At 30.2% G+C, this 13,303-nt stretch overlaps 2 protein-coding genes across 2 annotated transcripts in view; one reads left to right on the plus strand and one right to left on the minus strand.

Moving 5' to 3' along the window:
- The window catches only part of Ipo9 (Importin 9), a 50,234-nt gene extending 47,385 nt beyond the window's left edge, over nt 1–2,849 (minus strand). Inside the window, exons 1-3 of the mRNA XM_016060163.4 lie at nt 2,471–2,849; nt 1,632–1,780; nt 112–313 (exon numbers count right to left, since the gene is read on the minus strand). Coding sequence (XP_015915649.1) covers nt 112–313; nt 1,632–1,780; nt 2,471–2,600 — 481 coding nt within the window. The 5' untranslated portion in view covers nt 2,601–2,849. The remainder of the gene's footprint in view (nt 1–111; nt 314–1,631; nt 1,781–2,470) is intronic.
- A 377-nt stretch (nt 2,850–3,226) lies between these two features.
- ssh (Protein phosphatase Slingshot) overlaps nt 3,227–13,303 on the plus strand; it is a 30,399-nt gene continuing 20,322 nt past the window's right edge. Inside the window, exons 1-4 of the mRNA XM_087169229.1 lie at nt 3,227–3,501; nt 6,987–7,045; nt 8,662–8,756; nt 10,604–10,671. Coding sequence (XP_087025355.1) covers nt 3,430–3,501; nt 6,987–7,045; nt 8,662–8,756; nt 10,604–10,671 — 294 coding nt within the window. The 5' untranslated portion in view covers nt 3,227–3,429. The remainder of the gene's footprint in view (nt 3,502–6,986; nt 7,046–8,661; nt 8,757–10,603; nt 10,672–13,303) is intronic.

Consider the following 13,303-nt stretch of genomic DNA (forward strand, 5'->3'; position numbering starts at 1 on the left):
AAACCACACATTAAAATAATAAGCAAACGAAGTAGAACAAGAGACTAACAAAATGAGTAAAAAAGACAATATGCAATCAGAAACTATTTTAAAATATTATAAATTGTTTACCTTTCAAAACTCTCATAGCACCATGCACAGCACAGCTATTTTCACTGATTAAACTCTGAACAAGTATATTAAACAATTCGGGCCAATCTTCAGGCCAATCCCATTGAGCTACAGCTGATATAGCATATGCAACACTAGATCGTAATTTACTGATTGATTCTTGTAAGCCCATGGGAAGCATAGCACGGATGGCTGCTTTAGCCTAGTAGAAATAAAGAATTTAATTTTAAAACATAGTTTGAGAAAAATCATTATGAAAAGTAATTTAATTGTAAAAGATTAGCTTTATATTAGGGGGAAATGTTTAGAAAAATTTATCTTTAAAAATTTAATTATAAGTGTTACATCTTAAAAATAATTTATCATATAAGAAAAGTGTATTAAATGAAATGCAATACTAATAAAGATTTAAAACATTTTGTTTGGATTGGATACTGAAATACAAACTGAATATTAAATTGCTATTCATTAATTTTTAATGTATTAAAATTTTGAAATTCTGCTATTAATAAGAAAAGTTCAAACTATTGATTTCTTGATCATATTAACATTAATACTTGTCTTAGAAAAAAGCTTGAAGTTATTAGGAAATTATGAACTTTTACTTTATTATAAAATAGAGTGAAAAAATTTTGTTTTACTTTATTAATCATAAAAAATTTAACAGGGTGCGTAGCCAAATCTTTGAATCAAAAATAAGCACTTTTTAAAAACTTTTCAAGCACTTTACAAAAATTTTTAAGCACTCAAAAAATTCATATTCAATCAATGATATTATTGAAAAACAAAAACTTTTTATAAAGAGTTTTAGCGTTAAAAAAAACCCAAAAAGAAACGGACGTAAATCAAAACAATCAGACTTTCTCACATCACCGAGTGAATTCAACTTCACCCTGAACTCAGAACAAAAGTACCCTTACCCCCTACGTCAAAAAAGTGTTAGAAGTAAAATAAAATAAACAAGAATAAAATTAAATTAAAAAGAAAAACATTTCATAAGGATCTGATATTCTCGATCCGAATTGCAGCACTCGGGTATCGGTTTTAAGTGTGCGCGCATGCGCAAGTCATAATGTGGGTACGACATGATGTCCGCGTGAATGATTACGTAGCAAACACCCCATTTTTCGTGAAATGCATGGGATCCACCAGATATCACTGAAGAAGAAAAAAAATTTTGTGGAAAAAAAGCACTTTTTAAAAACACCAGCTGAAAAAAGCACCTTTAAAAGCTTTTAAAAACGAAATCCCCAAAAAAGCACCTTTAAGCACTTTTTACAAACGCTACGCACCCTGTTTAACTAGGCAAAAAAAAAAAACAAAAAAAAATTAAATTTGTTACTGGTAAGGTGAAATTTTTGACTCTATTATCAATCTTTTGTTATCATAACATCATCAATCTATTGATAATGTTCTTACCATTAAACAAATTGGTGCTCTGATTTAAAAGTTTTTAATTTATGAAAATATAAATTTAAATGATTATTTTGAATGTATGTATATTAAATATTTGTACTTACTTCAGGAGTAGTTTCAGGTGCTCTAAATTTATCAGTATGTGGGCTCCAATGACATTCCACATATTGTTTAAGAAGAACAGAGGCAAGTTGTCTAATTGCAAGAGGACCTTGAGCATCAAGCATCAGCTCAGTCAGATGCACAGGAAACTCTAGGAAGAAGAAAAAAACATAATTTTCATAATAATTCAATTGTTTTTAAAATGAAATCAGTACACGAAATGTGATAACATACACACATAATTAGAATATTAGCAGAATAAAATGTGAAAAAAATAATAAGCTTATAAAATTAGATGCACATAAAATTATGGTTTTATGAAATTAAATATGCAGAAAATTCTGTTAGCTTATAATATGAAAGAAAAAATTGCGCAGTAAAATTCAATTGTTAGTCTTGTAATTGAGTCTCTAATTATTGGAGACAAGAATGTATCTAGAGAGACATAATAAAATTGAAAAATTTATGAATTTAATCCGATTCATGAAAGGGAAAGATATAATACATTTTAATCAGATATTCATAAATAAACCTTAAAATAAGGAAAAATACATTAATAAACAAAATAACTAACAACTCATCTATAAAATGAAAATTTCCTCACTAGTGTGAGCATATAATAATTTGATACTGTGTGAAACTAAACAATTTTTATTTTTGAAAATTTACCGCATGTTAATTGATTATTCAATTTTCGAAAGTATAAAAAATTACAGAACATAAACATTAAATACACATTTCTAAATTTGTAAACAAACACATTTCCCGCTCTTTTTATAATCAAATAGGCACACTAATATTAAACAACATGATTCAAATTAAAATGCATCTTTCAATTTACCATCTGTAACTTCTAAAACGTTGATTTGCTGTTCAGCATTAATTCTAACATCATGCACTGGAGATAAAATAGAAGATAATGTTTCAAAAAGTGCATCTTTTAAGGTTCTGCTAACATCTTGAGAAGCCATCTTCACATAAACATACAATATGAAAAGGCATGTAGAGTAGAGGGAGCGGAGAGAATGGGAGGAGTGCTTTGAAAAGTAGAGCTATCTTAATCTGACTGAAACTTTCCAACTTTTCCGTTTAGTTGGGTTTGAGAAATAAGTTAAACTGATTTTCCATTTACGAACGTACGATTTCAGTGCATCACATTTATACATTTATGAAGAGCACCTCGTTATTTGACAGACGAATTTTCATGCGGAGTTGCAGTTAAAAACTTGGACTTTTTTTAAGTTGAAAATATGTTTAAAAAATTAGAAACAGTGCTCTTAAAAATTATAATTATGCTGAAAAATTCCCATATTTGACATATTTTAAATTGTTTAATGAGTTGTGGTTATTTTAGATCCTGCAAAAATCAACGTGTAATCACCATTAAACACGCAAAACCAAAACCGAAACAGACTTCTGTCAATCGATTGATGTTTCTTTGGATTAAGAATTATCATATTATTAATTAATATCTCTCTTTTGATCCATAACTGATAGTTTTTTGAATTTTTTTGTAAAAAGCTTTTATAAGGAGATGATTTCAGAACAATTAAAATTTTCTACTCCTGATTCCTGAAATGGAAACAGGGAAAACGGAAGTAACCATAAGAGCTACATATGCGCATGCGTTACTTCTGTTTTGGAATAGCTGCTATAATGGATGTGCTGGGTGGATGACAAATATAACAACATAAACAAAGTAGTATTTGGCATTGTGATATGGGCCTTACTAGTTTGCGATTTTGCTATGGGTTACTGAAGTATACATGATCTATAAAAATACTTAAAATTTTTTTGATTATGGCTTTAGTAACTGTTCAAAGGTCACCGTGTGGAAGCAACTCAAACTCTAAACATGAAAGTCTATCAGCTGTAAGTTATGGATCTAAATTTACTTTGTATATTTATCAGTCTTTAAATTTTTTTAAAACTAGCATTTTTAATAATTGCATATTACTTTTGATATTATAGAATTGAATCAGTTATTGCTGTGAGTTTTTTGTAGTTTATATTTAGTTGCATTTATTATATATTTATCAGTTTGTTAGACGTAGTTTCTATTGTTAAATTCTTCACGCATTTTCTTTCGTTGTTTTAATACTGCGATCGTATGAAGGTACTTTAAGATAATTTAAATATCATAGATTTATTTATAGGATTTAGACTGAATTTCTTGTAACAAAAGTACATTGTTTATTGATAATGCTTAACTTTATTTATCACAACTGTACATCTTAACTTTATTAACATATTTACACGAGCTTTTGTTGAAAAAGTATGCATGTTTAAAAACTTCTAGTTCTTTATTATTTTTTAATTTTTTTTAAACAAGCTAATTACTCCATTTGAGGGAAATGTTCCCCAAAACAGGCAATTTTTTCATAAATCAAATTTGCTCTGCTCTAATTCATTCTCTCTTTGGAGGATCTATCTTCTACAGGTAAGTATGGACCCCAAATACACAAGTTATCTTTACTCATCCTTTTTTTTTTTTTTTTTGAGGAATATTGGAACTTGATGTAAAATAATCGGCAAGTTTAGCTGACAACCAGGCAGTGTAACATGAGAAACTGAGTTAAGACATCACATAGGATGACAAATAAATGATAATTCCATACCATTGCATGTTTACACTAACTAAACTTGCACAATTGCTTGGCCTTGAAGAAATGAAAGAAATATAAACAGTAAATAAATGCTTAGCAATCTTTCCATATTGTGATTCGTCTATAATCACTAAGGCGCCAAGTGGATTTTAAGCTTGCAGATTTCTTCAAAAAACTTGCTGATATTTGCTTTGCTCGGGGATGACTACGAGTTGAACCCTTTAAGTGCTCTCCCTTTTTTTTTTTTTTAAAGTTTTTAGTGGGCTGCTGCCTGGAAATTTCCATGGCCTGGCCAGGGTGTGTAGCGATTTTTAAAGTGCTTAATTTTTTTTTTTCAAACTGAAATTTTCCTTTACCATGTTGAGTTTAGCTACGAATTATGCAAAAAGACGCAGTTCCATTCAACGTTTTCAAAATTAATTCAAAATCTTCTTTGTCGTATTGTCAGTCCGTAGCGTGTGAAAACGCCATTCATTTCACATGATTCAAAATTTCATGATTTTTTACAGTTGTCAGAAACAAAAGTTTCTTTTTTTTGACATAACGGTTAAAACAAGATAAAATAGTCAATTGTCAAAAACTTTACGACCTTGCCTAGTTAAATTATTTTAAAGTGCTTAAAAATATTTTTTTTGAGTGCTTGAAAAGTGCTTAAATGATGCTTATTTTTTGTTGAATAATTTGGCTATGCACCCTGCTATCGATTATTCTGCCAAGAACATTCTACGGAAATCTTCCCAAATACTGCAGCTATTAAAGAAATAAGTTGGTTTGCTTAATAGTTTATCGCAATCGCAGATGGAATTGTAATTTTAGTCAACATATCCTAGTAAACAAATACACAATCTAATGTTTAAGCAGCTGTAAAAATAATTAAAAGATGTAATAGATCCACCTCCTTTTTTCGAGTGACTATTTTGTTTTAGAATGTGTGTTTAGAACGCAGACTATTACCTACTGATTATAGACTAGAAATTTTTTGAGAAGTCCGATGGCTGAGCGGTAGCGCTTCGTACTGTCGTACCACAGGTCCCTGGTTCGATCCTCGGGCCAGGCAAGGTTGACTCAGCCTTTCATCCCTTCAGTGGGTCAATAAATGAGTACCAAGCATGCTTGGGAACTAAACACTGGCGGTTCCGCCTTCGGCTGACCACCTGACCGGAACATCTGCTCCTGCACCCTAGAGCCCAAGGTCAAGAAAACTGAGATGGGCACAGTAGGCCTTGGCCCTCTAGGACTGTCACGCCACTGAGTTTAGTTATGAAATTTTTTGAAGATGCAAGGAAGAAAAAAAAAGCCCAACTGTAATAGCTATTGATGTGATCAATGACACTGAATAACCACTCAAGATGGGAAGTCGAGTGGCTTTGTAACTACAACAGATATTTCCATATGGGTACATGGTTAAGCCAACTACAATGGTAAAGGCATTAAATGATTTATATGCTTGCAAAATTTTTACAGAATTTCTAATAGATTTTATAACATAGAATTTTTCTTTTATACAAAGGAAAATAACTGAGCCTACCACATATAACTTCATAAACAAGGTGACAATACTTAAGGCATAAAATAAAATGAGGTTTGACTCTTTTTCTGTTTGACTTCTTTTTAACTAGAAATGGATAAAAATGTCTCCCATTTTATCTTTTTTGAAATTATATTGTTCACTTAAATAGTAGAAAAATTAAAGTCTTTAAAAAAATTGTCTTAATAATGGAAAGCTGGTGGCAATTTTCAGCTCATTTTAAACATAAAAGTTTTAAATATTTAATATTAGTATTTAAAAATTGTAATATTGAGGGAGATTTAAAAATGTAATATTTGACTTCTCATAGAATGTCAGACTCATTACATCATTCTTTTACCGTGTGTGGTATTGCTCAAAAGTTGTCAAAATTTGGTAGATAAATTGGACAAATTTTGACTCAGACAATCATGCTTTAACCTGTTATCTCTTTGTAAAACACTATATATTCTTTGGAAATTTCTGTATGCATGAACAGTACCAAAAATAATATAATATTCATTATATGTCTCTAAACTCTATGTTCAAATCAACCTAGTTTATTCAAACAGTGAATTTTTTCTGTAAACTTTGTGTCATTTTTTAGTAACTTGCTTTTGAGTGGGTATTTTATTTGCATTAAAAATAGGCTAAATTAATTGATAAGTTAATGCTGCATTACACCAAAAATGAGTTTTTTAAATTCAGTTTCAAATGTTCCACATATTTCTGATAGTATGAAATCATTGATCTAATTGCAATTTTTTCTGATTAATAGGGCAATTTAAAACACATTGAGTATATACCTTCAACCTGAATCTGTTCGTTTTTTGACCTAGAAAAATTTACGTGTTGTGAATAACCCATATCAAAATAATTGATCAGTTTTTATGACAATCAGGCTGTGGCACATAAGGAACTTAATAAAGTAAAAGCATCTAAGCTAACTCAATAAATTTGAAAGGTAAAATTCATAGCCTTCCTAAGAAAGCCGCAATATACTTTTTTCTATTTAAATTTGTGTGAACAGTTTTATTTGGCCATTTCAATTTGCCGAATAGGTACTGATACCAAAGCATCTCTATTACAGCTAACATTTTTTCAACCTTGTATTAATAGTAACATGTTTAAACTTCTTGGTGTGCATGCTGATAATTTTAAAGCACAATTAAATAAATTTTTAAATGCATTTTACATTTTTATATAGTAAATAAGTTCCCTCAAGTTTTTTTCTAATTTTACAGGATTGCATTGATGGATGTAATATTAGTGAAGAAGAAAAGGAGACAAAGGATAAGAAAGGGTAATTAAATTTTTTTTAAAAATGCAATTAAATACTTATCCTCATATCTCCCCAGCCACCCAGGTAGAATGGTGGATTAAGTCTTCCACTATCCTGGCTTGGGCCAAAGTTTGATTCTGCAACTATGAAAAAACACATCTACAGGTTTGCAGATGTGCTTTTTCTGATCAGTTGGATTCCTTCGATTGTGTCTGAGTGGGGCTCATAATTTACTCTAATGGAATCTCCAGAAGTTTCAGAGACAAAAAAGTACAGGCATGGTTTTATACTGTAGAGGCTGGCTGGTTAGCACCAATTACCTAAGCTGTGGTAGTGATGTGCACACACTTTACAGTGTTGTTTTTACATTGCCATTAAGGATAAGACCCAGGCTTTAATCAATACCTTATTAGTGTAGCTCTACTGTAACGTTAACAATGAAACCATTTCTTCACTGTGATAAATTTGGTATACTATTCTAATATCCCTTTTAATTAATTACTTATTATTAAATATATATATGAATTTTCTTTCTTTAAAGTTGATTTTATTTGATAAAGAAATGAGATTAGTTCTTTATTTACATTCTGAATTGTGGTGTAAAAATTTTTTCATAATGTTATTTATTTATTTATTTTTTTCCCCCGTATGCACTTAAACTCTTTAAGTTGAAAAGATGTTTTGTATAAATTTTTTGTTAAAAAGATTGTTAAAATAACCTTCTGTAATGTGCTTGCATTATATTGGGAATATTTTTCTAACTATTATATGCAATTTTTTGTATTTAAATATAATGTAATAAATGTGACCTATAGAAATTGTGTTACAGCCTAACTTTTTATGCATGCTTTATAATATCTGTTTGTCTCGGTCTGTTCATTGAGATTATTATAAATTTTAAATTCTATACACTGTTTCGAGTTTTCCATGAATTAAAAATTTTTATTAAATTAATAGTCATATCCAGTGTATCTATATTTTTTTTTCAGTGTTTGCTACTTATATCTTTTAAATGAGGGTAACTTATAAATTTTTTCATTACAATTTTTGCATCAATTAACTTGTTGAATTTTTTAAATATGGTTAACGTTGGTAAAATTGAAATAAAAAAGTAGTTTGCAGCTCAATTTGAGTTAGGAACAAAATTAATTTTTTTATGGTTTTTGCCATTTAGTCGTAGGTAAATGAAACCAGACTTTTTATTTGTTGTGTTGTCAGTTATGTACAACTTTAGCCTAAAGCAAACCAGTATGCTATGTAGCAGATTAACTTCATCTCCCTCTGAACTTTAAGTTTGGTTATAATATTTTAAGGGTTAATATAATCAAGAGTTTTCTTTTTGTGCTTGAATTTTGAGAAATTCTTTTTGTAAAAGCTATTTAAGTCTCTAAATTATTTTCTGGAAATATGTACCTACTGAAAGAAATGAAATGTAATTGTAAAACTCTGTTGTAAATGTATAAAATACGAATAAATTAATCGGAGTTATTCTTATTAAAAATGTAATGGTGATAAATCCCTATTTAAATATACTAAATTTCAATAATTTATTATTAATTTTTTTTTGAATTTCTGTATTTAAATTTTAAATCCACTTTCTTTCTTATCATATTGTTTAAATTGTCGATAATTTTTAGCATCAGTGAATGCTACTTTGCTGTTAAAGGAGCAGCCCTTGTTTTGCCACATGATGAATGTCTACATGTTCATAGAAAAAATATTACTAATGGAGGTAAGTAAAGCAAAATTTTATTTACAATTTATAATTATGATCAGGAAGATCTATGCTTATCAGAAATGCACTGAAATTTTCCTAAAACATAAACACACGGTCAAGTTTGAAGCTTAATCTAGATGGATTTTAGAAATTTGATTAAATGCTTAGTACTGTCATCCCTAACCATGGGTGCAAGTCTTCCGTCCCCAGGACGGATTTCCGTCTTTCGAAAATGTCCGCGGACGGAAGTAAGATGGAAACAAGACTGACTCGAAGACGGAAATCGGAAATATTTTTTTTTCTGTCCATAAAAATATTTTTTAGGTCTAGGTTATTGGTCTACTTTCTTATGTCCTGTTGTTATTTTATCAAAAGACAGATGAATAAATATTTTTTTGTACAGTATTTAAACTTGATGTATTATGGTAAAGCTTTCTTAGATAGTTTGCATATGTCGAGGGGGTATTGTGTATGTTAGGTATTTCAGTCAAAAAATTTTCAGTCTTGGCCTTTTTTCAAACTTGCGCCCATGTCCCTAACTGTTAAATGAAAATACTTCAGCTAATTTTAACTTAATAGTTTTAGTAAAATATATATTAACTGTAGTTAATACTCAGTTAATATCAAATCATTTTATTGTCGTTTCATTTGCTTTACTACTAATTTTGCATCAATTAGAATTTAGTTTTATCATTTTCTCCCTTTCCACTAAACATTCATCTTTTTAATTACTTATTTAATATGTTTAAGTAAATAATTCTAACTTAGGACATCTTTATGTCAATTGTTCATTTTTAATTTTTAAATTTATTTCTTCGATAATATAATATGTTTTAATTACTGGTGCTAATAATGGATGTTTTTTTGTGAAGTTCAAAATGTAAATTTTTGAGGTGTAAAAAATATTAAGTAGAAAAATTTAAATTTTTTAAAAATTTGGCATTTATTTTAGATACAGGGTGCGGCAAGAAACCGGGACGAACAATTTTTATTGTAATTTAATTAAAAATAAATAAATTAGCTAAATATAACAATAATAAGAGCAGAATTCTACTTATAAATTCAATTGGTTTCAGAGTGACTGCTTTTTGCAGAGATGCAAACTCTTATTGAAATTTTTAGCTATGGGCCACAAATCTTCTGCCTTTAATCAATCCCATTCCTTCCAAAGCACTTGCTTTAGAGAGTCCAAACTTTTGTGTACAGAGCAAACGAACCGATTCACTCTGTTGTTTTCCTTGCTTTAACAGCTCCAAAATAGTAGATATTTTGTTTGGCATTGTAAAAAAGCAAATAAATGGACAAATAAAATAAATAAGATAAATAAAACAAAAATTTGTCAACTAAGAGATTATAAAATATCTTACTTATAAATTGATAGACAAGAGAAAACGATCACACAAATTGAAAACAATTAGTTTTCTATTTTATGATGCAATAACTTTGTATAAGTTTTTTATCTATGCTTTGTACTATTGCTTTTTTTTCCATTACAAGGTTCATTTTAAAGGAGAAAACTTTTTTAATAATTTAAAAAATTATTTTGGAAGCAAATTTATAACTATTTATATCTATCAAAACAGTCTAGTTAGTGATTTTTTATGTGTGTAATATTTGTTAAGCAGCCTTTCATCCCTTCAGTGGGACGATAAATGAGTACCAAGCATGCTTGGGTTGGGAACTAAACACTGGGGGTTCAGCATTCGGCTAACCACCTGCTGGAACATCTGCTCCTGCACCCCAGAGCCCAAGGTCAAGAAAACTGAAATGGGCGCAGAAGGCCTGGGCTCTTTATGGGCTGTTGCACCACTGAGTTTAGTAATATTTGTTAAGTGTTTAAATCTTTCTCTTTTTATATTTAGCCTGTGATATCCAGCAACATTTGCAGTCAATGCTGTACTTACTTCACCCTGATGATATTTTAAAAATGGTAAGTATTTTCTCCACTCTTTAGGTTTTGGTATCAGATCATGAATTAGTAGAATGGGATAAACTGAATTGGAATTACTAAATAGTAAAGATGTTTCATGGATTGATTTCTTTAGAGAGTAAATACTACTAATTCAGTTCTTTTAGTCATTTGTTTGGCATATTTTCCGGTTTTAAATTAAGCCCAGTGGTCAGAACAAGTGATAAAACTAATAAAACAACACTATAAACAACATATATTACTTAAAAAAAATTGTGTAATTAATTTTGAGATGCAAAAAACAAGTATTTTGTAATGATAATTTCCAATTATTTCTAACGTTTAGTAAAAAAACAAAGTTCAAATGCAACTAATTTTTTAAATCTGATTGGTGCAATTCTTGCTTGAGATAACAGCAGAACATATTTTGTTGTATAACTAACTCTTTGTGTACATTGGTTCTTAGATGATGTTAAAGAGCTGTAAGGTCGTCGATAGCGTGGACTGTATGAAGAAGTTATAAGTAATTCTAGGCGACTGGTTACAAACAAAACAATTTTTATTGAGAGATATGGCGATGGTTCATCGCTGCAGTTACATGCATCTACTACGACTAACACTACAATTTTCTCCCTGGCACATACGCCCTCTGGCGTCACTTAACATTCCCCCCCGATTGAAATTCAATTACATAATTTCAATAAACAATATAACTAACAAACAGAATACATAGAACATATGAATACTATTAGAATCATAAAAAATAATGAACAACTAAATTTTGCTATGATTACACACAATTTGAGAACAAATACAGTAGGATAACATGTGCTGATTAATATACATATATAATTATAAACAATTAATTCACTCAAATAGTTTCTTTTCAAAAACATATGCATAAGAAGAACAATTTTTTTTTTTTCATTCAAGCGGTAATAAACAAATGTCTCTGACATTTCTCTTGAAAATTTTACCATTAGGCATACGTACATTTACAATTCTTATTTTTCCATCCCTACTTTGAAATATTTCCACTATTCTTCCAACTGACCACTGTGTGGCAGGAAGTTGCTCATTTTTCATTAAAACAAGAGTACCTTGTTTTACATCGTCCTTACTAAATTTCCATTTGGTTCGACCCTGCAAATTATTTAAGTAATCTTTCTTCCACAATTGCCAAATTTGTTGACTAAATTTAGTTACCCTTTGCCATTTGGACAAATGAGTTTCCTTGATATCATTAAGTAGAGGTTCTTGAAGGCCATTTATTGGTCTCCCAATTATGAAGTGACCTGGACTTAATGTCCGAAAATCATCAAAGCTTGCCGACAATGGAATGAGGGGCCGGGAGTTCAATACTCCTTCTATTTCAGCTAAAATAGTTACAAATTCTTCAAGCGTCAATTTTTGGCTACCTATTACTCGTTTGAAATGAAATTTGAAAGCCTTCACCCCAGCTTCCCAAAGGCCCCCAAAATTAGGTGATTTTGGGGGTATAAATTCCCATACAATATTCTCGTTTGAGAGAAAGTTAGACAAGTTTTCATCGCGGGAAGTGACAAGCTTCAAAAGTTTTTTAATCTCAACATTTGCTCCAACAAATGTCTTTCCATTGTCTGACATGATTTTCGAACATTTGCCTCGTCTACCAAAGAAACGTTTCAAACAAGCTATAAATCCTTGAGTGGTTAAGTCTGAAACAAAATCAAGATGTATAGCTTTTGTGCATAAGCAAATAAAAACAGCTACGTAAATCTTATTTAACACTCCTTTACGCTGATTTTTAAATTTTACTAGAAAGGGTCCACAAAAGTCAACCCCTGTCACATTAAAGACAAAATTAGGAGTGACACGTTCCCTTGGTAGATCGGCCATTATTTGTTGAACACTTACAGGCTTATTTTTAAAGCAAATCACACAAGAATGAACAATTTTACGACAATTATTTCTGCCGTTAAGCGGCCAGAATTTCTGTCGCACTTGAAACAAGAGTGCTTGTGCACCTAAATGAAAATACTTCAAATGATAATGATTCAAAATTACATCAGTTAATTTATGCTTGCTAGGCAGCACAATGGGAAATTTACTATTATTCGATAAATCAGAGTTTCTAAGTCTGCCACCAACACGAATTAGAGAATTTTCATCCAAAAATACATTTAAACAAGATAACTTACTCCTAGATGAAACTGGTTCACCTTGTTTGAGCCTTTTAAATTCCTCTTGGAACTCACCTGACTGCAATGAAAGTAGAAGCCAATTTTCTGCATCTTTGTTCTCTCCAATGGTTAAGAACCCCTTATTTCTAGATATTGGATTACGACAATTATGAATAAATCTAAAAATAAAGGATAAAATTCGAATTAGTTTAACAAAACTGTTAGAAAGGTTAAGAATTTGTTCAAAAAAGGATCTATCATTGGTGGTGATTAGAGAAACAGATTGAATGTCATTAGGATCAGGAGCAGAGCACCTTTTCAGTTCTTCACAAGGTAGGTCAGTTTCTGGAATGTTCAGAGTCTCATCACACTTAGGAATTACTAATTCCTTTAAGAAGTCTGGTCCGGTCCACCAGGTGACATTTTCGATGAGAGATTTGCAACTAATGCCTCTAGTTACTAAGTCTGCTGGATTGTCGCATCCAGCACAA

The sequence above is a fragment of the Parasteatoda tepidariorum genome, chromosome 8 (genome assembly GCF_982258835.1).
Source record: "Parasteatoda tepidariorum strain Cologne lab strain chromosome 8, Ptep-v5.0, whole genome shotgun sequence".
Lineage (NCBI taxonomy): Eukaryota > Metazoa > Arthropoda > Arachnida > Araneae > Theridiidae > Parasteatoda > Parasteatoda tepidariorum.